Source organism: Cupressus sempervirens, chromosome 1 (assembly GCF_028749045.1).
Source record: "Cupressus sempervirens isolate cs-2001-9-10 chromosome 1, ASM2874904v1, whole genome shotgun sequence".
NCBI lineage: Eukaryota > Viridiplantae > Streptophyta > Pinopsida > Cupressales > Cupressaceae > Cupressus > Cupressus sempervirens.
Window position 1 is genome coordinate 320,271,687 of NC_143118.1, and position 27,492 is coordinate 320,299,178.

Genomic DNA, 27,492 nt, shown 5'->3' on the forward strand with positions numbered 1-27,492 from the left:
TGTGCACCATTTCAAACAAACAATATACATTATCTCATACCCGATGGTTATTGGCAATATAACAAGTCTTAATCAGATTCCAATCTGATTCATGACCAATGCTATTTTCTCTTAATCAATTAAATATTGATACTTATAAATGTCAAAGATAATGCTAATCAATTTCGATCAAATGCAGATCGATAATTCAGATTATACTTGGAACAATATTAATGATAATCAAATCATTATGGATGATAATTGGTTTTACAAACATGATCAATATAATGATAAATAGTTTAGTATTTAATATCTATGCATATATAACAATATACACAATGTATATTGATATAGACACATGCATATAATCATAGATCATTGTATTTATAATTATCATTCATAGCTATCTGACCGAAGCTATCATTTCAACACTCCCTCTTAGCTAGGGAACATAAAATCCATCCATGTATATATCACAATAAATTCATTTATCATGAGGAGAGATATCACCTTACTCCTGATATCAAGAGATAAGATATACTTAAGAATATCAAGTGACATGACATTCTTCCTAACTCAAATATCCATTTACGGTATGTGCACTAACATTAAGTCTCATGATGTCTAACATATGGATGATAAATCATGGTATATCCATGGATACATTATGCACAATGATTATCTCTTAAAGATCATTATGATCTATCAAATAATATCACGTCTCATAATATCCATCAAAATGTCTAAGAGATATTAGTTATCATAGCATGTCCACGAATATCAAGTCACATGATATCTATCATGATAGTGAAACAAATCATTATAAAGTCATCATCTTACAATGTCAAATACAAGTCTTCATTATTTGAAAAGTCATTACCTTTCAATAATGTTCACAAGGGCCCATAAAATCATGGAGTCGCATTCAAGACAATAAAAAAGAGTTTACACATTTAAAATCTTTATATATTAGTACAAAATAAAGAATAATTGAAGCTCAATCTAAAGTTTGACTTACATTTTCAACCATACCAAGTTTATTCCGAAAGTGTTCAACTTTTACGCTAGAGAGAGGTTTGGTGGAAAAGTTTCTTGTCTGATCACTTGTACTAATATACTCCAACTAAATCACATTCCTTTCTATCATGTCTCTAACATAGTGATAAGGATTCTCAATGTGTTTTGGTCTATCATGGAATGCTGGATTCACTGAAAGCTTGATGCAACTCTGATTATCATAGTGGATAATAGTAGGATTCAAGGGCTCACCAAATAAAGCCACAAGCAATTTCCTAAGCCACACTGCTTCTCTTGCTCTCATAGAGGTTACAATGTACTCAACTTTTGTAGAACTTTATGCAACTAAGGATTGTTTCTTGTTAATCCATGAGATCATTGCTGATCCTAAACTGAAGTAAAATCCTGATGTGCTTTTTCAATTAGTTACACTTCCAGCCCAATATAAGTCAGAGTATCCATGTAGATCTAGATTTATATTTTATTTTTTAAGACCATATACAATTGTACCTTGACGATGTCTCAAAATATGTTTTGCAGCAACGAGATGTATCTCCTTTGGTTCACATATAAACTGGTTAAGTGCATTCACTACATAATATATACTTGGTCTTGTGTTGACCAAATACATCAAAGATTCAACTATTTGTCAGTAGAGAGTGGGATGTGCAAATTCTAAGTATGTTGTTGCTTCCTTCTATTTGTGCAAATTAGTTTCCATGGATGTAGACATCGATCTAAATTCCAAACCTCTTTAGAATATCGATAGTATACTTCCCTTGATTAAGAGTGATGTCATTTCACTTTTGCCAAACTTTAATCCAAGGAAATAATGTAAAATGCCCAAATCCTTCATGTCAAATTTTGAAGCTAGATCCCTTTTACATTGAAAGATTAGGTGATCTTCTCCTGTGATTAACAGGTCATCAATATATACAATAAGAATTAACATACCACCATCAATTACCTTAAAATAGAGATTTGGCTAAACCTAGTCCACAAGATAGTGATCAATCCATCCATACCAAGCTTTGCGGACCTATTTTGGTCCATATAAAGCCTTCTTTAATATTCATACATGTGATTCAGCATCGTGTATGACAGAACCTTCAGGTTTCTCTAAATCATAGTAACGTGACTCGCTGCGAGTGATCGAGTCACCTGGGTCGGGCCACCCTTCTCAAGTCAAAATGATCCCTTACCCTGACCCACCAACTCATCAAATATCTTAAATTTCTGTAAGGTATTTCTATTAATATACACTGGCTTGTCGAGTCATGACCAAGTCCAAGCTGGGTCACGAGTCGAATTGCCCTTGTCGAGTCAAAGTCAGGTCCAAGTCTCGTTACTTTGCTCTAAATAGACTTCCTCTTCAATTGTGTCATTCAGGAATGTAGTCTCCACATCCATTTGATAGATCTTCCATCCTTTAGTTACTGCAACAACAATTACTGCTTTGACTAAAGTCTATTGGGCAATGAGGGGCAAAAGTCTCTTCATAATCAATACACTCTTTCTGAGAGAAACCTCTGGCAACAAATCGGGCTTTGTGTTTCTCAATGCTACCATCTACAACATGTTTTATCTTGAAGAGTGTCATGTCCCGTATATGAAACCCTAATTATAGTATTTTGTAATAATAAGATGATATTTTAAGTATCAATAGAAATAAAATAAAATCAATTCTTAGTTATCTTGATTCCTAATCATTGATAAAATAGCAATGGTAGATATGATCAATTTATATCAAATATAAGTGATGGGAAAGCAATCCATTTTGGAGTCATAAAATATTGTGAAGCTATGATCATTGGCCTATATAATCTCATATAGAGAAGAGACACTGAAGTTGAGACTAATATATCAAAATCTTTAATCAACATACAAAATATTAAGGCAATTGGTAAACAATTAGATTGCATATATGATAAGATGGTGACCGGGTAGATATGATATTGCTTGAAATAACTCAACTCTCTAACGTTGAGAAGAGGAACGATAACTATTAAATTAGTAAAGAGCCAATAAGTTACCATAATCAGAGAAGAGTTAAGGAGCATGGGTCACGTCTCTTTCAAAAGACTCACCATTCTAGATACATCATATAAGAGGAAGAATTCATGGAAAATGAGAGATATCAGAGAGGTACGGGAAAAGCATAATAATCCAATATAAAAGAAATCAAAATAATATCGAGCAAGGCAGAGGAATGATTTTTAAATTAGTCGCACATACAATAGGAAAGGATATAGAAGGAAAACCATCGAACAAGAGTTAAGGATCTAATTGAGTTTCTCTTGAAACCGAAAACATAGAGAAGCATACAACAGGGATGGAAAAAGAATAAGAGATACATGTGTATAAGAGAAGGAGGAAGAACAATCGGAGATCAGATCATACCTGCAGATAAGAAGCGAACAAATGGAGAAGTAGGACAAGAACCCCGCATAAAATGCACATCGTGAATGAGGAGCAATCAGACAAGGGTCATTGTTTCGGCAGTAGCTGGCACGAAAGACATGATAGATAGAAGACTGGAAATAATAAAGAATTATATGCGGGTTGCTTGATCCGCTTTAGCCCACTAATTATATGAACCTGCCAAGTGCCATGAAGGACAAACATGGAGGTTATTAGGTTAGGGGAAAATAGAAGCAACGAACATGGATAATAGTAAGTGCTAAGGATTGGATAAGATGCCAAAGACTTTCTTGGTTGACGTTAAGGATAGAATTACCGTCAGAGTGAGTAAAGACAAGAAGCTATCAATGCCAAGCCACTACCAAATACAAATCCAATTCAAACTAAATGATGATCGGAGGAAGCAGGCCATATGGATAAAACATCAGCATAGCCAAAAAATACCACTACTAATAAACCTAATAGTGTGGACAAACATCAGCATAAAGAGAAGTTAGTAAGGAGTCAAATACTATTATATGCAACAGATAATGAGTGGTGAAATGAGGCGAAACTAGGAAGGGGGGATGGAATTAAAGAAATTCCATGACAATATGATAGAAAATAGTAAATAAGAACTAAAGGCAATCAAGGCAGCATTACCGTATATGGAAAGGGAGAAAAGAACCATAACACAGACAATACAGTAATGAAAGAAGACAAACTATATTATAGTTTGTCTTCTTTCATTACTGTATTGTCTGTGTTATGGTTCTTTTCTCCCTTTCCATATATGGAAATGAGGGGAATATATAAACAGAGAATGTAGAACACAACACAGGAGTCCCACAATAGAAAATAAAGTAAATGAGAAAGATCACAATCATCAAGTGAATGTTGGGTAGTTGTATGAACACGACAAACTACTGTTGCAAAGTTATTTTATAAGAGGATATAGAGAATTAAGCAAGGATATTGAGAAGACAAAAGAGTTGAAAATTTAATAGTGAGATGTATCTTTTGATAATTACATCACAAGGAATGGAAATTATATAGAGAGACTACTAATAAAGAATTAATAGTCAATAAATAAGAGAAGAGTTTATTATTTCAATAGAGACCAACGAGATCTTGGTAGAGGGCATTCAATAAGAATGTCGTGATTCTCTTAAGAGAACTCACAAATATTAGAGGGCATTCTTTGTGAATGTCAAGTTTCCTAATTGGAATCCAGAGAGAGATTTATCGAGAATCTCTTAGAGGAAATATATATTGTAGTGGTCAAAAATATGCATATGTCAGAGACAGAGACTTGGTAGAGGTGGGATCTCTACCAAGTAGTGTTATTAGAGATCCCAAAGAGGCCTAAGGGAGAATTTCTTTCTATGACAATTACATAGTCGAGACGTAGTTCTCACCAAAGGGTTAGGTGATTGGAGAAAGGATCTCTTCCAAAGGATTAGGAAGGGTAGCTTGGTAGTATTTACCTAAATCTAAGGTTGCTAATATGTTTCACATACAATTTTTGATATTGTCTGACAAATGGTTGCAGGTTACAGCTTTGCACTTAATTGGAAAACGGGGACATTACAAAGAGCCATTTTGATGAAACAACAAATTCCCCTTTCAGTCTTGGGACTATGTCCCACCCATCATTTTATACAATAGATTGATACTCTTCTAACATAGCAACTTTCCATATTGGATGTTTGAGATCTTCAACATATGATGGTTCCAATTTTATGATCTCACTCATCAAGACAACATAACTAGAGAATCTATGAGGTCTCTTGTTCTCTCTGAAAGTTCCCTTTGGTGTTGCATACTCCTCTACTTCCTGAATTATTTTTCTAGCCCAATATGGTTTTTTCGATAATTTTTGGGTTCATCTAATGGAGCAGTCTAATTTTTATTTACAATCTCTTCAGGAGACTCCCTTTGAACCTCAAGAATATGATCCTCTTCCATGTCTTTAGGAGGACCTTGACCTTCTATTTTATGAGAGTTCTCGGATCTCCTGAAAGCAATGTCTTCCTCAAAGATGACGTCTCTGCAAAGTTCAATTAATTTTTGTCTAGGTAAGTATATCTTCTAGGCTTTAGTTGTTTCATTGTAGCCCACAAATACTCCTTTCTTGCCTGAGGGTTCTAATTTAGACCTCTTTTCTTTAGGCACATGAATGTAGATAGGACACTCAAAGATTCTTAATGACTTATATCAGGTTTGATGTCAGTGAATGCTTCTTCAGGGGTTTTATTATCTAGGAGTAAATGAGGATATCTATTTTGGATGTAGACACTTGTCCTAGAGGCTTCAGCCCAAAAAGAAGTTTAGATGTTTTGATCATACAACATAGTTCTAGCAGCTTCTACACTGGTCATATTCTTTCTTTCAGCTACTCAATTTTGCTGTGGATTATAAGGTATAGTAAACTCCCTCTTAATCCCAGCATTTACACATAACTCTTTAAGAATGTCTGAAGTGTATTCCCTCCCATTATCTATTCTTAATGTTTTGATTATCTTCCCAGACATGTTTTCTGCAAGGGCTTTGAATTCTATGAACCTCTTAAGGATTTCTTCAGACTCTTTACATTTAAAAAAGTATGTCCAGCTTTCCTAAAGAAATCATCTTAAAATATTATATAGCATAAGAATCCTCCCATGGAAGTTACAGACATGGGTCCACATAAATCAGAATGAACTAGTTACTAGTATAGTTTTAGTTTTACTAACATTATTTTGAAAAGTTTCCTTTATATTCTGTCCTAGAGCACAACCTTTGCATGCTCCTTTGTGAGTTTGATTTAGTTTGGGCAACCCAATCACCATTTTTTCTATTGAATATAGGTCGTAAAAGTGAATCCCTAGTCTTTTGTGCCAAATCTCATTTGAGTTAGAAGTCTCATGAATTAGAGCTTGATTTGAATTTGTGCAAAGTTTGTAAAGACATCCATGTCTTATTCCTATAGTATGTGCTTTTTTGATAGTGGAATTCTTTGGCCATGCCAGAACTTTACCATCTATAAAGGTTATTTTATACCCTTTGTCTCCAAGTGCAGAAATAGAAATTAGTTTTATTTTTATTCCTGCCACAAATAATACTCCTATGATTTGAAGAGATATGTTTGATTTCAAGTTTATGGTACAGGTTCCAATTCCTCTTACTGGGTAGTTAGAATCGTCGTCAATAGTTACGTCCTCGTCAAAATATTCCATCAAAGTGTCCAAATGTTGTTTGAATCGTGTAATATGGTGTGAGGACCCATTATCAATCACCCAAGTGTTGATTTTAATTAAAGCTTGTCTTGATAAGGTTCAATAGAAGACAAGTTTCTCTTAATCATTTTCTATGCTAGCTTTTCCAACTTCAGCAAAGGAGGCTTGTTGTTTTGTCCTATTAGGATACTTTATGGCATAATGCCATTACTTAGCACATCTGAAACATTGTACTTGAGATGTCCTTCCTCTTCTTGGAAGAGCCTTTTCCATAGGTATTTTTCTTCCTTTTGAAATTCTTCTTCTTTCCTTTCTAATGAGTTTAGTGTTTAATGCATGAATATCTTCATTAATGGCATTTTGGTTGATACCCTTGGTGATCAATTTGGATTCTTCCTGTAAGCAATCTGTTTTAACCGATCAAATTTACAGAGTTTTGACCATGCACTTATTCCTTAAATAAATGATTAGCATGCTGTTGGTAATCTACCTAGAACCATCAATTTGAACTCCTTATTGACAATCTAATGACCAATTGTCGAAAGTTGATCTCTTAATGTGATCCTCATAAAGTATGTTGTAACAGTTTCTCCCTTATTCATCTTCACATGATGGAGTTGTCTTTTCAATGTGAGAGTTCTATTGGTGTTGTTTATTTCATATGTATTTTCAAGTAATTTGAACATGTGGTATGCAGTATCTCATTTTGATATAATTGGAATTATATGGTCCCAAACTGCATCCACAATCGATTTCATAGCCTTTTTGTTGCTCTTGATCCATTGAGTTTTCTCAAGATCATTCTCTGGTTCAGATGTGTTTGTTTTCACAAATGAATCTAGTTCATTTGCTTTCAATATTAGAATAACTCTAAACTTCCATGATACAAAGCTAGATGCTCCTTCAAGAGAATCCTCGAATTTGATTACACATGTCATTATGAAGAATGGAATGTGATCTCTCTTTTGAGAGCAAATTTATATTCTAGCTAATCTGCAATCTTAAATCTAATCAGATCTTCATTAGCAAGGCTCTGATACCATGTTGAAGTTAATTAAATTTATTGTAATTTAAAATATAGGTATCTTTTAAATTCTCTCTTGAATAATGTCCTTACTGACTTATGATTCTTTGCAGATTACAATCAGAATGGTGATGGATTGATATTTCACAACATGAATATTTCTGATAATGATAATCCTTCAATTATCTCAAGACTATGGAACACAAATTTTTGAATATATCTCGTGAATTTTTGTACTTGTCATGTTTTGATATGCTTGGTGATATATATATATATATATGTTTTGGTAAGACATATCGGTGGACAGACATGTCTCTCCACCGATTATTATATCTCTTCATTATCGGTGACTAATAAATGTTATGTGTTATGCACACCGTTTCAAACAAACAATATACATTATCTCGTACCCAATGGTTATCGGCAATATAACAAGTCTTAATCAGATTCAGATCTGATTCATGATCAATGTTTTTTTCTCTTTATCAATTAATTATAGATACTTATAAGTGGAATAGATGATGCTAATCAATATCGATCAAATGCAGGTCAATAATTCAGATTATACTTGGAACAATGTTAGTGATAATCATATCATTATGGATGATAATTGGTTTTACAAATATGATCAATATAATGATATATGATCAAGTATTTAATATTATCAATATACACAATGTATATTTAAATATATCAATCTATTGATAATTATCATTCATAGTCATCTAACCGAAGCTACCATTTCAACAGTTCTTTAATGAACTGATCCAAGCGATTGTTGAGTTCTTTATTGCTCCCATACTTGTTTCTTCTTCTTTGATGAAGCATTTTTTGTCACCACCTCTTTTTTCCACCTGATGTTAACACTAGTTCCACAATAGTCCTCATCTTTTACAATTCTGAAATTTTCCCACAGGCTAGCAGGCTCCTTAGCTCCAATACCACTTGTAATTACCCTTTTTGGTTGTGATGATAGTACCGGGACTGTTACTCCCACATGTCTTTCTTAACTAGTTCAATTGATAATATATGAAGTAATGGAAGGTAAGGGAAACACTATGCATTTCTCAGATAATATATGCAATAACAGTGCTCTAATAATGACTGAACTGATATATTATAAATTCCAGAGTATGATAAAGGCGGTGTATTTATACAAATATGAATTTGTATTCTAATACTGATAGTAAAAGATACATAATGCTGTCTCAGCTTTGCAGTAAAAAAATGCAATTTACACGTGATGCTGTTATTTCTGATATATTAAGATATCACATGCAGTGATATAGACTTATCACCGGAATCGATCTGGGTTGCTGTCTCTGATATACATAATTTCGGATATTATTTGTTGTGTCTAATCTTTCAATAAATATATGCAATGATAATAAGCAGAGCAAATCGTATCCCTTAAAAATTATATGCAAATTGGTTTACCATACCAATTGCACCTCTTCAGTGAATGACAATTATGCATAACAAGGTGGTTTGGTATCATTAATTGTATTCTAAATGCCTCAACCTTAATTCATAAGTCAATCTCCTTGATCAATATTATAGTGCCCTTCAATCGATATGAATATGTCTTCATATGGCAATGACTTTGATAACTGCTTCTCATTCTACAGATATCATTGTATATCTTTGAAAACATGGTCTTCGTATTGCCTAAACACCTTCTGCCAAATGTACGCATATATTATGAAAGATGAGATGAGGCATAATCAATTACTCTACTTGCTATATCTTGGCGGTTCTTTATGGAAGACACTACTTTGACAATCATTGATAGTATTTTTTATTACTCTGCTTGTCAATAATCATAATCACCACGTAGCACAAATCATAATTGTAATTCATTAATCTCTGGTTCCTGGTATAATCTCCTTGTGTCGACACTGATTGCTTTTTGGAATAGCATTGATATTGTTTGATGCCTAATAAATTATCATTGCTTAATAATAAGTTTCAATCTTTAATTAGAAATTATTTAATCCTATATCTCTGAGGTCCTCAATTGGGGACATTACATATACAACAGAGTCAATTTTTGTTATGTTTGAACAGGGGAAAGATTTTACAATTTTTGGTATAATATCTGTGCATATACTGTAAGTGTTCCATGACACACCATTAAAAAAAAAAAATGATGAAAGTGACTTATAATCTAGCAACTTGTAAAATGGCATCCATCATCAGTTTACTGTGCATCTACTCTGCTCCAAAATTCCATTTGTTCTCTGACCATAAAATAATTCAAGTCTGAGAATCTACTATTTTTATATCACAGCATAAGCCAATTCAATAATGCAGTCATCGAGTATGTCCAATTCCATGTCTTTAAAATGCATTTAGAAAATCAATAACATGCAATAACATGACAGTTTTCCATATCCCCCATTAATATTGTTATTTAATACCAAATTTCCTTTCTTTTTCACTAGGTTAAAGAACTTATTAAGAGAAGAGGTATAAAATTGACCACAAATTACAATTATTTGATTGACAGGTAAGCTTAATTATCAAACTAATCTTGGGAACTATACTACAAAACAAATAGTTAATATATTTGATACTTCCATAATCCATGAAATTTCTATTACAGCTTTTCGATTAGATTGCATGGATTTTTTGGCATCAAGTCAAGCTTGGCAATCCATCACCAAGATGTTAGAAAGCATAAGAAGATTGAAAACATTCACACAATCTAACCCAGAAGCAGCAATCACCAGGATGTGAATTTTTCAATGTCTTTATGCTCTCTAGCATCCTGGTAATGGATCCCAAAGTGTGTTCCAAAATGTTGATGCAAAAAAGTTCACGCAATCTAATCCAGAAGCAGCAATAAAAATAATTAATAGTATTTTTTTATACATAATATAACAGCTAGCAAAATTTGAAATCTTTATGTAGGGAGTACACATCTTGACTGGGGTAGTGTAAGATCTTTTGACAACCAGATGAGATAAAAGTGGAAAAAAAAGAGAAAGCAGAAAAGGACAGGGAAAATGAAATTTTGAAAGCATTGTGTTTGCTGCAAGAAAAAGACCCTTTTTTCTTTTCAATATGAAATCTAACCAAAAACTAAAATTCAGAAGTGCTTGATACCTGTGGGAAACAACAGGATTGGACAGAGGGTCGTCTATAAATTTTGAAATAAATGCCCATGCTGTGTAAAAGTCTGGAATACACCAATAGACAAAGTATCAGCTCATCATTCAATTCCAAACAAAGATAGATAATTACGGGAAAAATTCCCCTCCCGAAATACATACAGATAAGATTACATACATTGCAGGAGAAAATTTTACAAGAACCATTGACCAAGACACAAACATGCACACACTAATGCATGCATCCTCACACAAACATAATGAGTTAGAATACAGAGAAGACAAAACATACTATGTTGGGACTCTACACATTTCCTTCTACTGATTTCTAACAAAGCTACATAACTTTATCTGCAGGTTTTGATCTTATATTATCTGGGGCACTGGTTCTTAATTCATTGTTTTGAAATGTTGTGATGTCTGCTTTCTGAAAGAGAATTTAATAAATAAATATTATAACATGAAATAATTAAAGTAATTAAATAAATTACAAGGGACAAAATTGTAAAAAGTACATTCCCTTTCTAAAATAGAACTTAATTATAAACAAAAATATTAATATATAAAAAGAATATAAATTAATCTAAATTGAAGTATAAAAAACTTAAATTAAAATATAATTAAGTTTAAAGAATGATCAAAAGACATAAAATGAAAAGATACAACTCCCGCATACATGAGATATAAAAGAGATAAGAGAATTTCATTTGGAAGGGGGGAGCAAAAGAAGAAAAAGCACATACACAGAGATAGGGAGAGAGAGAGAGAGAGAGAGAGAGAGAGAGAGAGAGAGTAGCATATAAACAAAGATTAATTAGTTATTGGCAAACAGATGTGCCTCTTCTGAATAAGATGCCACCATTCAATAACAAGGATATTTCTAAGGATTGAAATAACTCCAAAAAGCATGGAATAGAAGAAGAATATATTTCAACACAATTAATAGATAAGAATGGAACAAGAGACTATAATATTATAATAAATATAAATATAATAAATTAACACACACACACACACACACACACACACACACACACATATATATATATATATATATATATATATATATATATAAGAATGGAACAAGAGACTATAATATTGTAATAAATATAAATATAGTAAATTAACGTATACATATATATATATATATATATATATATATATATATATATATATATATATATATATATATATAGAGAGAGAGAGAGAGAGAGAGAGAGAGAGAGAGAGAGAGAGAGATTGTAGAGGTGGTTAATAATATATATTTATATATATAAAATATATTTATATATATTAAACATAAATAATAATATTGAGAAATATATATATGTTATATTTTATATGTGAATATATGCGTTATATGTGGTCTCTCTATTATGCCCCACCCCGCTCCCATTGTTTTCATTCACCTTGCTTGTTCGGTTCGGTTTATAGTTTGTTTCTCATCTCTTCTTCTTCTTGTTTCCTCGGGCACCGTTTGGTGCCCTTGTTGTGGGCTGGTCCCTTGTTGTAACCTTGGCAGTCCCTTTGTAATATCCCTTTCCGGATATTTTACCAAAGACCCTTGATATAAATGTGCAATTTTCAAAAGCAAACAGAAAACCAATACTTAAAACAATTTCCAGAACTTTAATCAATTTATACCCAGCAGATTTGAATACAAGAAAACTCAGAAAGTTCATTTATTTCTTCCAATATTCAGAAATACATATATGCACCAAGAATTGACATGACAATTTGCCAAAATATGTTACTATATTATATAACAACAATACAATAACATGCAACAATCCAAGTAATCCAATCTTATAAACAGAAATAACAGTCAAATTGGCAATATAGATTAAACCTGTAAGAAGGCTAGGTTTGTGTCCAACCTTCAAATGCTTCTTCAAGGGTTTGCGTCCTAAAAGAAATATCCAGCAACTGTTTCCAACTCCCAGATTAATATTTGTCTTCAATATTATAATCTTCATATATCCTCCCATGTGAAGTCTGTTGTACCTTTATTACTTTTCCCAATGTGATGCACGCTCTCTTAAGCAATGTGGGATAAAGCACCTTTTTTGTCCTTTAATCACTTAAGTGAACATAGTAACTTTTTAAAATAAAGTGACAAGTTAAATGACTTTAATAGTCACTTCGTCAGGAAACCATATAATCATCAGGCATTAAAATAGCTAACTAAATGAACTTAGATAATCACATGCAATAGCTCGTTGGAAAGCTCTCAGCGAGACGCTTCCAAACCAACACTGAGGTACCAAAAATATTGTGCTCTGTTTACTTACTAAAAATAGTAAGTGTCCAGACAACCTGCCAAAACTGCTCCGATGGGTCTAAAGCTGGAAATGCCTAGGCCAAACCTCAAACTGAACTCTGTAAAGAACCTTTCTGCCCCTGAAACCTAGACGAAGCAAGCCAGCACACAAAATTATAATGTCCCAAAAAAAGGGAACATTAAACGCTTTGATCCATTATGTGGTCATTTGTTAGACATTAATAAATTGATATCATCTTATTTAATGCCTTTGAAAGAATAGGTTGGTTTGTGTACGGAGAGGCAAGTAATTTCATCCCAAATAAAGCAACTCTAAAGTGGTGGTATTGACAAGTATTCATGAAACCCTTGGGCCGAGCGGTGGTATTGACGAGTGTTTATGAAACCATCAGCCTTAATTGCGGCAATGGTTTCAAGTGCCCTATGACAATAATTACCCATCCTCCTTTAGGATTAGACAAAAAGTAAGGGTCGAGGTTAAAATAGGAATTATGGATTGTATTACGAACAAACTATCACTTAATTAAACAATGCATAATAATGTACAAAGATCATGTTAAATAGGTAGGCCCTAGGAGGGGACATTACAAGGAATTTAAACTTACATCTCCATTTAGCATAAAATGTTATATATATAGAATGCTTTCAGAAGAGCTTGATCGAGTGCATAATACTGACAACTGCATATGTTACACAATTACCCTCACAATACCTTATATTCCCAACACCTAAACAGAACATCAATACGGGGAAGTCAATCTATCCTTGCACCTAGTAATCATCAAATTCAATTAACTCCTAAAATCGCTAATAAGCATAGCTAGTTGTGTAACAAACTTCTAATGTAATGTCCCCTATTTTCCTCTAAAAGAATTTAATAATAAAATGGATAAAGAATGTTTTACTTTGAGAAATCAAATATTATTATATATTATTATATTATATAATAATAATAATAATAATACCCTATAATATATTATTATCCAAATTATTATGATGATGAAAGAAAACATTGTTAATATTATCTAATGTAATATCTCATCTATGAAAACAGATAATAAATAACCATAGCAGAATATTAATATAAATAATAACTGTAAAAGTAAATATGAAATTAGATAAATTACAATTAAATGTAATATATATTATAACTAGATAAGTTTTAGATGTAAACTTACTTAATTAAAACATATCTATTAAATTCTAAGGATGTGACCATTCAACAATAGACCATGAAAGAGATATAAGATAGGTATGCATAGTGAATAGGAAAAACTATCACGGAACAGGAGAAGAAGAGTTTATTCAATGGAAATCAGAGGATAAAAGAAGCTATGCAGTTGGAAAAAAATCCAAAAACTCAAAGGACTTAAAATTATTGGTGAGTAACCAAGCATTCATAACTCATATTACATCTCCCAAGAGAACATGTAGACATTTATACAGTCACCACAGATACATCTGGCAACTTGACCATCCACAAAATATCAAGTCATCCAGTATTTCATCTACACAAATAAATTAAAAAAGAATATATTGACAAGAAGCGATCAGACCCGCATACTCTGGAGATATTCAGGCAAGGAGAATGATTCTCAGAATGGCAGAAGAATGGGAAATAATATTTAAAATCATTTTAGAGCTGTGTCAACTTAGCAAGGAATATGTTAAAAAGAGTAGGAATGCAGACCACTCAGAATGGACAATGCAGACTTTCATAAAGGAAGGAGTTAATATATAGTCAAATATATGGAGGTTGAATTATAATTATAGTTGTACATCGATCTGTTGGAAATGATTCTCGTCAAAGGAAAAGATGTTAATAGTGTAATCAAAGGGAGCATATGTGAATCACTGCTGACTTCACATTCCCGTCTCTGGTTTTTTTTTTTTTTTATTTGAGTCGCTGCCCATTATTGTAATTCCAGTTTATATAGCTTGCATGATAAGGAAAAATCCCAATCACTTGTATACAAGGTAGACTAGAGTTACTTCTGTAATAAATCTTCGAATAGGAGCTTCTATGAGTTTCAAATCATCACTAGCTAACACATAAGGATGATATATGTGGATGCGATACAGTCAGCACAAAAGCTAGCATACATACCGAGCAATAAAATGCCCATTCATAGGAATCCAATCAGCACGTCGACATCAATAGAGGAATGCTCACGAAGAGTATTAAAAAACGTGTAAGGAATAACAAAAATATTCGGATACTCATAAACAATCATGAGAATTTATTCATATTATAATGAGTGGCTAAAAGACATTTCTAAAGAAAACACTAATCTGAGAAATTCACAAGTTGATTTCTTGAATCATAAGAACGACCATATGGATAAGGGATTTAAGGAAGGATTATATATTTGAGAATCCTTCTAGAAAAGGTTAACATCAAACAAGACAACACTTAGCATGAGGAAGAGTACAATATATATAATAACTGGACCCATTTTGTACATCTGCAATCCATTACATTATAATACATACAAAACATATCAGTTGTATACAAGTTATAGACAAGTCTGTTCTGATTTTTAAAGGAGCGAACACGAGACATTACATCTAACTTTTGTCTGAGTTTCGAGGATGGGGAACAAATTGTTGCAAATTTAGTCAGCGCTCCCTCAGAATTCGTGACAAGGGCTTAACCACCTCCTGTGTACTATAAGTTGAGTGGTTGCATCGAGCATTGAAGTTTGGTCTTTTGGTGCAACGGCAACCCCACTCTAACAAGCAGTATCAAAGCTTGGTCAAACGTTTGAATCCTCAGACCCTCGAGTAACGCTAAGGGGGAGATTGTTGAAATTTGGTCAGCGCTCCCCTCGGGAATCGTGACAAAGGCTTAATTGCCTCCTGTGTACTATAAGTCGAAAGGTTGTATCAAGCATTGACAAATCGATCTATTGGTGCAACGGCAACCCCACTCTTAACACAAATTTCCAAGGACAACCAAAATTTTGGGGTAATAGGGGGATATCTACTATCTGCAAAAATTTTGTGTGTGGAAACATATACATCTATACACATACACACACACACACACACATATATATCGAGATCGAGAGAGAGAGAAGTTATTGATAGCAAGGGATAGTTGGAGGTCAAGAAAATCTACTTTCAAATCAATTTATAGGGAAGAGTTCCGGGACTGAATTGCAAATTGGATCTCATCATATAGGCACGGAATCTCGATCTCACCTACCATTAGTAGTTCGATCAAGGAAGGAAGAATGGGTGGGTGAACAGTGCCCCTGCTAGCAAAAACTAGAACCATCCTGGCAATAATAAATAACTCATGTTCAAAATCCCTTTTTGACATAATTTAAACTTTAGAAAATTAAATAAATATTTAATTTCCAAACCTATCAAAATGGGACATCACAATTGTCCACTATATGATTACTGTAGAAGACTTCATTTCCTATTTCTTATGGTCTGTGTAGTATTATTATTTATGCAACAATTTCTGGTTTATTCATAAAGGTCGACCTAGATGTGTAAGTAAGTTTCTCCAAATTTGTTTCTATTGCACAAGACTCTTGTTCCATCTCTATGGTCTAGATCATTAATTGACTTGACTCCAAAGCAATAAATAATTTTCTACATAAGATAAAAGTTTTATTTTTGTTATTAATAAGAAGGTTGTGCCAAGTTCAGCTACCGAACTGCACATATATTTCATTGTGATAAATTGCATAAATCCAAAATAAACAGGAGCAAATTAAGTAGTTTGGCTATTTCTCCGTTAAAAAAATTGTTCATAAACTAACATCTGAGCCAAACACCTCAAATCATACAGTCCCAGATAGATATTGAGTAGCTTTGCTGTGAAATTCAAGTACTCACCTACAACATCACATTCACACAGATGTGCCAAACTCTCAAGGCCAAGTGCTTGAACAGTTACTTTTTTGCTCTCAATGCACGCCTACAAACTCGAGCAAAACAAATGATGAACAAACAACCATACTGAAACTTTATACAAATAGTAATGACTAGACATGTATAATCCTCGCCCGGTACCTGTACTGACAATATGAGATCAACACCCCTGTCGGGATCCCTTTTGCACACATCTCGAACACAAGCTGCCATACTTATGACAAGGTCCATGTCCAATGTAGAAGATGAAAGGATTTTAGGATCCAGAAGTTTCTGCAAATATAAAACATAAAAGACATTAAAAAAATACAATGGAAGAGCTTGATTTCTGTAATCCTCTATAAAGCATTTAAACAAGTATTAGAAAACATCTATTAAGTTACCCGTGCTTGGCTTTTTGAGTTCATTTACTTTTTTCTTTTGGCAGCTTTTTAATTTTAAGATGTATTTTATAGAGTATTGAAGAGATTTAGAAGATGACAGAAATGAAGATGAAACTTCCAACTAACAAATAAGTAGCTTCTATATCATAAGACTCTAAGAAGTCAGTGATCACCCCAAAAAATGATTTATGGTAGCATGTAACACCCATCAAGGGCAACTCTTGAGTCGCTGGTCCACTATGACTGTAATCAAACAAATCAGTACAACCATCTAGAAAATGATCAAAACCTATTAAATTTCCAGAGTTGGTCATTTCTTGCATATCATAAGCTATATAGTGATGAATACCATGAATGTACCGAAAAAAGAGTTTGTCTTTGTTGAGCCAACAACGGGGGAACACTAACCTTCACAAGCACACTCTCATTCATTCTTTGAATCTGATCTGATGCTGCTGTCCCAAGTTAAACAAATTCAGTCTTCTCACAAGAAGCATTATCCAAAACATTATGTTCAAACCTGACTTCTTATACACCATCAAATACGGAAGCAATATTATTTATTTTCTCATAAGTTCAAGCAGCAAACCCATGCATATCGAGAGGTATATTGATGCTGCCATAAATCAGGGATTTAGGACCGGCTGTACAATTCTATTCGTTGCCTCGGAAGCCTTCAATGTTAGAGAGTACAGGGCATGATATGGTCATTAAATACTCTCAAAAATCCATGTAGTATACTTGTAAAAAATCTCTCCGCTGAAGATGAGACCAAAACCACAAACAAAGAGTTATGCAAACCCCAAAAGAATTATAAATTATACCCCAAATCAGAGTGCTTTGCCTGCTTGGTCACTACTGCACTAACTCATTCCTTCTATACGCTTGATATCGAATCAAGGTCTCATTCCTATCTTTGAATAGAATATCAACAATGGAAGAAGTCATTGATGTTTACACAAATGTCAGTATTAACCAAGCAATGTAGAGTCTGCAATATTAACCTTGTATATCTCAATATTAACCGAGCAGTCGAGTAATGAAGACTTTCTAGTAGTAACCAAACAATCGGTTAATGAAAGGATTCATGCTTGAAGTATTGACCGAGTGGTCGGGCATCAAAGGCATGCAGTATTGATCGAGTGGTCAAGCATTGAAGAACTCACAGTGTCAACCAAGTGTTCAGTTCTAATGTTGACCAAGTGACAACAGAATGTAATTGTCAAATATTTCATTAATAGAGGCCAACTATTTGAACGTTTACTAATGTTTTGAAAGGGTATTCAAGCCAACTTTTCCTAGCTTATGATAAATAAGAAAGGTCAAGTTGAGAAGACAAGTGGGAAGAAGTGAATATGAAAAAGATAGATATGTGAACAAAGGCAAAAGGAAGCGCAAGAAAGTGTGGAAGATAAATTGTAAACAACATAATCAAGAAGGATCAAAAGGTGAAGCCAGAAGAAAGATCTGAATCTGCAAAGAAAGTTGGTTCATAAATCAAGTCAAATTACTATTGCTTTCTAGCCATTGTAGCAGTAAAGAAATCTCTTAACAGAGTTGACTTAATAGTAATTTTGTAAATCCTCTAACAAGGTGACATTTCAAAATTGAAGTGTTTGAAGACCTCTAACAAGGCCACTCCTAACAGGGTGATCCAAATCCTCTAACAGGGTCATACACAACAGTATGTTTTGTAACCTTTAACAAGGTTGGCTCCTAACAAGGCTCACTTTAGAAAAGTGAAAATTATTGTGACTAGTTGCGAGGTGGTTTTACCCAAATTGGGTTTCCATGTTAAATCTTGGTGTCATCTATGTTCATGTTATTTTCTTATGATATACATTTCTGCAACTAAGTTACTAAAGGATAAAACAGTTTAATAATCTTATGATTGCTTTGTTAACCACATGAGAGTAATATTCTAGTGTTAACTGAGTTATCTAGTATTGCATGATAAGTGGAAGTTTGTATCGACATGTAAGGGACGAGGATTTGTTTTTGTGGTAACCAATTCACCCCTCCCCTCTCAATTACTCCTCTTACATTTCCAGCAATTGGTATTAGAGTCAGGTTGGTGCTTGCAGGAAAAGGTTTTAAGGACCTAAGCTAAAGTTCAAGATGTCTTACAAAAGGGAGATCCCTAAGCTTAACAAAGAAAACGTTTCAGCATGGAAGGAGTTTATGAAGCCATGTATATCAAGCATCAATGATGTTGGTGTGTTCTAATTGGAGAATAAATAAGTGCTACCACCCAAGCCTATAACTATAGACCAAATAAAAGAAGCAAAGGAACACAATATTATGATGATTGATATTGCATCTTGTTTGAACTATTCTGAATTTGATGAAGTCAAAGATTGTCCTATTGCATTTGACATGTGAGAAAAGTTGGAGAAAGTCTTTGAAGGTGATCAAAATGTGCAAAGAGCTAAGGCAGAAAGTTTAAGAGGTAAGTTTGATCGATTGAAAATTAAAGAAGGTGAGAACATTACCCAATACAATGAAAGGGTTAAAGAAAGTGTAAGTGCAATCAGAGCTACAGGAGGCATAATTGATGATGAAATAGTAATCAGCAAGGTACTAAGAACTCTTCTTCCTATTTATGCAATTAGAGTTTCAGCTATTCAAGAGATGAGATCCAATCCAGCACATGATCTAACCCTAGATACTCTTGTGGGAAGCTTGACTGCTTTTGAGTTGGATAACTTTGATAACTATGCTCCTTCTTCTAACAATCTTGAATCTGCATTCAAAGCAAAACTAACCCTTGGTAGAAAAGGAAGAAACTCAAAAGGAAAACAAGTTGATAGTGAAGTGGAAGATGATCCAGATGATGATCTTGAATTCATTGCAGCTCTTCTAGCAAAAAGAGCAGCAAGAGGAAAAGGAAAATTCTGAAGAAAGATTTCATTAATATGTTTTTCATGTGAAGAAGTTGGCCACATTGCTGCAAGGTATCCAAACAAGGAAGATAAAGATGAAAAGAAGCTCAACAAGTTCAAAGGCAAGAAAGACTTCAAAAGCTACAAGGACTACAAAGGCAAAGGTAAGAAATCATGTTACATTGCAAAAGATTTTGATAGTGATAATGGCGAAGATGAGGTAGTTTATATTGTTGTTAAAAATGAATCTGATGATGAGGAAAATGAAAAGATGGCACTTATCTCTCATGTTAGCAAAAATGACACATGGATTATAGATAGTGCTTGTTCTCATCACATGACTGCTGATAAAACTAAATTTGAACATTTGGAACACTATGATGGTGGAAGTGTTAGATTTAGAAACAATGAACTATGTTATGTAAAGGGAAAAGGAATCATAGCATTAACTTATGGAACCAAATGTGAGAATGCCTATTGGGTTGAAGGATAAAGACATAATCTACTCAGTGTAGCACAATTGAACAATATAGAATACAAAGTTGAATTCATCAATGGCAAAGCTAAACTATTGGATGGAAAAGGAAAACTAGTTGGAACTGGAAATTAAACAAAAGGAAATTTGTTTTATCTAGATCTCAATGAAAGTTCTTGTTTATTAGCTCAAATAGAGGAAAGTTGGCTATGGCATAAAAGAATGTGTCATGTTAACTTTGATAACCTAATCACCATAAGCAAAAACAACAGAGTAAGAGGCGTACCTTATCTAAACAACAGAGTAAGAGGCGTACCTTATCTAAAGAAACCTAAGGTGGGCATGTGCAAACAATGTCAAATTGGTAAAATGAGTAAAAGAAGTTTCAAGAGTAAGTCATACAATTCTGAAGAAGTTTTGGAACTAGTTCACAAAGATCTTTGTGAGCCAATAGGTGTGGAAAGCTATTGTGGAGATAGAGATCATTATGTTTGTTGATGATTATTCTAGAATGATGACTATAATGTTTTTTAAGGATAAGTTTAATCCTTTTCAAAAGTTCAAATGGTATTTGGCTAGAGTTGAGAAGGAAACAAGGAAGAATCTGAAAGACCTAAGATCAGATAGAGGAGGAGAATTCATCTCAAAAGAATTCAATGAGTTTCGCAATGAAAGAGGAATCAAAAGACAGGTATCAGCACATAGAACTCCAGAACAAAATGGAATAGCAAAAAGAAAAAACAGATCCATCATAAAATGTGCAAGGACACTATTGACAGAGAAGAATGTTCCACCAAAATACTAGAAAGAAGCAATAAGCACAGCAGTTCATACACTGAACTGAGTTCGATTGAAGAAAGGTACAAACAAAATACCTTATAAATTATGGTATGGTTACAAGCCAAATGTTTGTTATCTCGGAGTATTTAGAAGCAAATGTTATATCTTAAAAGATGTACGAAAAGGAAAGCTTGATGCAAAAAGTGATGAAGGAATATTCCTAGGGTACTCAATTTAAAGCAAGGCATACAAATGTTTGAATCTTACAACTCACAAAGTCATAGAAAGTGCGCATGTAAAGATTGATGAGTTTGCAGAAAGAAGTGAAGAACAGAGCAGCAAAGAACCTAAAGATTACAGAAAGTTTGTCTATTATGAAGAGGAACCTAAGACTTTACCTCAGAAGGTTGAAGCCAATCAGCAACTAAGTGCACCCAGCAATTCTCTAGCAGTTCAGCCCAAGTCACAGTTAGTTCAACTCGAGTTGCAGCCGCAGACAGTGCAACCCGAGTCACAAGCAATGCAACCCGAGTTACAACCAGATCAGCTAGAGGTGCCCAAGCAAAAGGATGAAGATCTTGGAGAACCAAGTGAAGCAAATTCAAAATAAAGTAAGAAAGATCCAAGGCTTGCAAAATATGTCAAAAGGCATCATGCACCTGAACAAATAATTGGAGACATAGAAGATATATTGACAAGGAACAAATTAAAAGGTACATGCTTGCTTAGTGAATTTGAGCCTAGATCTGTAAAAGATGCTTTAGAAAATGAAAATTGGATAGAGGCAATGAATGAAAAGATTGAGCAAATAGAAAAGAATAAAACTTGGTCTCTTGTTCCTATACCCAAGGATAAAAATGTCATTGGTACAAAATGGATATTCAAAAATAGGATGAATGAGAAAGGAGAAGTAACAAGAAACAAGGCAAGACTTGTATGCAAAGATTATGCTCAAGAAGAAGGTATTGATTATGTGGAAACATTTGCCCCTGTTGCAAGACTTGAAGGAGTCAAAACACTTCTAGCTTATGCAGCACAAAAAAGATTCAAAGTATATCAGATTGATGTTAAATCAGCTTTCTTGAATGGAGTCCCAGAAGAAGAAGTCTACATTGAACAGCCTGAAGGTTTCATTGATCCAAGCCAAAGAAACATAGTATGTAAACTTCATAAAACCTTATATGGATTAAAACAAGCTCCTAGAACATGGTATGAAAGACTAAATGGATATCTAGTAAAACTTGGTTTTCAAAAGACAAATGATAATAGCAATTTGTATATCCAAGAAGGACCATAAGACAAGATATTGTTGCAAAAATATTTGTAGATGATATCATATTTGGAGGATATGAGATGTTATGCAAATCATTTGCTGAAGAAATGAGGAAAGAATTTGTAATGTCTATGTTTGGGGAGATTAAATTCTTTGTGGGTCTACTAGTTCATCAAATGAAGGATAACATATACATCACTCAATCAAAATACATCAAGGAAACATTGAAAGTATTTGGAATGGAAGATTCCAAACCAGTTGGAACACCTATGTCTACTAGACATAAACTCTCAATAAATGATGATTCAAAAGAGGTAAACCAGACCACTTATAGATCAATGATTGGGAAACTTCAATATGTGGTTCATGCCAGACCTAATATTGCATTGGCAATTGGCATTTTTCAAGATTTTATGCTAATCCTAAAGAAAATCACATAATGGCAGTCACAAAAATTTTGAGATATCTAAAAGGAACTGAAGATTATGGGTTATGGTACAAGAAAGGAGGAAAGCTTGAGTTAAGAGCCTTTACTTATGCAAATTGGGCAGGAAGCATTGATGACAAAAAAAGGACTAGTGGAGGAGCATTCTTTCTTGGACAGATGCTAATGTCTTAGACAAGCAAGAGGCAGAATTGTATTTCTCAATCCACAGCACAATCAGAGTATGTTGTTGCAACAGTTAATTGTTCTAACATAATGTGGATCAAGCAATTAATGTCAGGAATGAAAGAAGAAATCAAGGACCCAGTGGTTATTGATTGTAACAACACAAGTGCAATTAATATATCCAAAAATCCTATGATGCACTAAAAGAAAAAACACATTGCAATCAAATATCATTTCCAAAGGGAACTAATTCAAGACAAAGAGGTGAGATTGGAATATGTGAACACCAAGGAGCAAATAGTAGATATATTTACTAAAGCTTTACCTAAGGATGCATTTATGTATCTAAGAGGTAAACTAGGGGTTATTCCCCTATCTGATGCTCCCTAATGCAAAAGACAGTGAAGCGTCAACCAAGATCCATTGAAGATCAATCAAGTTAATGCAATGTAATCCAAAGCATATTGCATATGAATCTGTACAAAAGGCACATTATAATTTCAGAGTCTATATCCTTTGGCAATTGATGTCAAAGAGGGAGAAGTTAGTGTTAACATGAAATATTGTGAAAAGATCAATATCAATGAGATAGAGGGAGAGTCTTGATATTTAGATAATGGAATGTACAACTAAGAGGGAGAATATTACAGAAGAGCACAGCTAGGAAAGCAGCAAAGACAAATCCAAGCTGAATCTCCAAGGGAGTTGGTATGGATGAGAATCAGAATGAAACTAAGGATATTATCTAATTGCTCATATTTTTATCAGCTTATGTTAACATGTGTTACCATCAATTCCAAAGAGGGAGTTTGTTAGAAACAATTCTTTAATTGTATATTGTCATTGATGTTTACACAAATGTCAATATTAACCGAGCAATGTTGAGTTTGCAATATTAACCTTGTATATCTCAGTATCAACCAAGTAGTCAGGTAATGAAGACTTTCCAGTAGTAACCGAGAAGTTAGTTAATAAAAGGATTTATGCTTGCAATATTGACCGAGTGGTCAAGCATCAAAGGCATGCAGTATTGACCGAGTGGTCGGGCATTGAAGAACTCACAATGTCAACCGAGTGTTCAGTTCTAGTGTTGACCAAGTGACAATAGAATGTAATTGTCAAATATTTTATTAATGGAGGCCAACTATTTGAATGTTTATTAATGTTTTGAAAGGGTATTCAAGCCGACTTTTCCTAGCTTATGATATATAAGAAAGGTCAAGTTGAGAAGACAAGTGGAAAGAAGTGAATATGAAAAAGATAGATATGTAAGCGAAGGCAAAAGGAAAAGCAAGAAAGTGTGGAAGATAAACTGTAAACAATATAATCAGGAAGGATCAAGAGGTGAAGCCAAAACAGAGATCTGAATCTGCAAAGAAAGCTGCTTCATAAATCAGGTCAAATTATTGTTCCTTTCTAACCATTGTAGCAATAATGAAATCTCTTAACAAAGTTGACTTAACAGTCATTTTGTAAATCCTCTAACAAGGTGACTTTTCAAGATTTAAGTGTTTGAAGACCTTTAACTAGGCCACTCCTAACAGGGGATCTAAATCCTCTAACAAGGTCATACTTAACCGTATGTTTTGTAACCTTTAACAGAGTTGGCTCCTAACAAGGCTCACTTCAAAAGAGTGAAAATTATTATGACTAGTTGCAAGGTAGTTTTCCCAAATTGGTTTTCCACATTAAATCTTGGTGTCATCTATGTTAATGTTATTTGCTTCTGCTTTACATTTCTGCAACTAAGTTACTAAAGGATAAAACAATTTAATAATCTTATGATTGCTTTGTTAACCGGGTGAAAGTAATATTCTAGTGTTAACCAAGCTATCCAGTATTGCATGATAAGTGGAAGTTTGTATTGACATCTAAGGGACAAGGATTTGTTTTTGTGGTAATTGATTCACCCCTCCTCTCTTAGTTACTCCTCTTACATTTCCAACAAGTCACTACTGCACTAACTAATTCCTATTACAAGGTAATTGGTAAATACTTGCTTGTTATTTAACAGAGACCGAGAGGTCAATTTATACAAAAGAATGACCGTAAAGAATAGAAACATTCTATTCTAGAGAAAGCAAAAAACGAAAGCAAACTAAAGCTTAAGATATTTACAAGATAACCATTCACTAATAATAGACGACTTATCTATTATTGTAATACCCTCCCTATAATGTCCCCGTTTTGGCAGTTATTTGATTTAATTAATTTAATTAATTAAGTTGTCCAAAATAATGAATATTTTATGAGGATGACTAATTAATTATTTTAATTAAATAAATAAGTGGTATCAAGTTAATTATCTATAATGTTATCAAATAAATAAATATTAAAAAGGTAACTTTATATTTAATTAATTTAATAAAGTGACTTGAAAAATATTTTATAAAGTCACTTAATAAATAAAATAAAAATAATGTTCTAGAAGTTTCTAGAGAAAGTGAAGAAAAAGAATAAATAGGCATCCTGGGCTTCATTCTCATCATCCAGTTTTTATCATTTCTCTTGACACCAGATCGTGAATACAATAACATGGTCTATTGTGAAGCCAAGGCTTTCAGATAGTCTATTGGTCTTTGGGAATGATACCTCCCAACAAATCGCATAACTAAGGAAGGGAAAGATCTTCTCAAGGGTTGCACATTGGAAGTGGTATTCAACCATTTTATGTTGAACTTCATTGAGTTTTCAGACTAGGGTTGAAAGTGAACATTTCTGGAGTCATTTTGGTGAAAAGATTGCATCATATTTGTTAGAAGGGTTTTGCAAAGAGTGGGGCAATATTTATGCACAAATTTGATGTAGAACTGGTCATTTTCGAAGATCAGACTGGAAGCATATTTGGAGTCCCTCTATGTACATCATTCTGACTCGTCATTTTTGAAAGCAAATCCAAAAAAGCAGTCCAAAAAGCAGATCCGAAAAAGCAAAGCGAAAAAGCAGATCCCAAAAAGCAGTTCGAAAAAGAAAAGCGAAAAAGCAGATCCGAAAAAAGAAGGTGAAAAAGCAGATCGGGAAAAGCAAAGCAGAAAGGCAGCATTGGAGAAAATTATTACAGCCATCTACAATCAGGTTCCTTTGGATATTACACGCATTGTTCTTATCATTTAGATGCATATTAGAAGGTAAGGTTGTAGGTGAAAGTTGTGACAGATTTAAGCATTATTCTTGCGGATGTAAGCCAAGAGTCTTGGCAATTTCATACTAGCATTGTAGTTAACATTTTATGTGCAATAAAGGAGACATAATTTGCTGGTCTGATATAGTGTAATTGAATATGTATTTATCATTCATGATCAGCTTATTAGTTTGCATGCCAATTGTTTGACAAAATGTGAATTGGCTGTAGGTTCTCTTTTTGGCATAAATAATGTTATAATTATGCATACCAAGTGTTTGTATTAATGCCACTTGTCTATAAGTGCATCACAGGTTGCATCCCAAATGTTTGTCAAAATTACTAGTTGCTGTTGCTGCATATTGCAAGTAGTTTCAGTCACATATATGCATTGAATATTTCAAAATAAGTTGCACATTCATGTTAGGTCATTGTTTAGTCAATTCAGAGTCTTCTTGCAAGCATTCTTATTGATGCTAAGTGAAGAAAAGAGCCATAAAGCAAACTGAAATTTTATATCAATCATATGACCCTTGTATGCAAAGTGTCTTCTTGAACCTTTATCAACATTTTGGGATCAGATTTGAGTAGGGTCATTACACTCCCTTAATGGTTAATCTATCGAACACACCAAGTTGTCCTCTAAATTTGACAAACTTATTAGGACCAAGAGGATTGGTAAGAATGTCTGCAGTTTGATCTGAGGTAGGAACATACTACATATCTATAGTCCCGTCTTCAACCAGTTGTCGTATGTAATGACAATGAACATCCACATGCTTGGTTCGTTCATGGAAGACTAGATTCCGTGCTAACTTGATAACGCCTTCGTTATCAACAAACAGATTAAACGGTCCTGCTGGTGAAATCTGCATATCCCCAAGCATCCGACGAAGCCAAACAGCTTCACATCCTGCCTTAACAGTCCCTCTATATTCAACCTCTGTAGAAGAGAGAGAAACTGCCTATTACTTCTTGCTAGTCCATGTGACTGCACCAGATCCCAAACTAAACACATATCCAGATGTTGACTTTTTATCATCAACAG

At 33.6% G+C, this 27,492-nt stretch overlaps 1 protein-coding gene across 2 annotated transcripts in view; it reads right to left on the minus strand.

The window, feature by feature from the left end:
- Window positions 1-27,492, minus strand: part of RST1 (ARM repeat superfamily protein) — a 334,110-nt gene that overhangs the window by 217,968 nt on the left and 88,650 nt on the right. For both annotated transcript variants that reach the window (XM_089823823.1, XM_089823825.1), the window contains exons 10-12: window positions 17,062-17,193; window positions 16,885-16,966; window positions 10,747-10,819 (exon numbers count right to left, since the gene is read on the minus strand). In XM_089823823.1, the coding sequence (XP_089679949.1) occupies window positions 10,747-10,819; window positions 16,885-16,966; window positions 17,062-17,193 (287 nt within the window). The remainder of the gene's footprint in view (window positions 1-10,746; window positions 10,820-16,884; window positions 16,967-17,061; window positions 17,194-27,492) is intronic.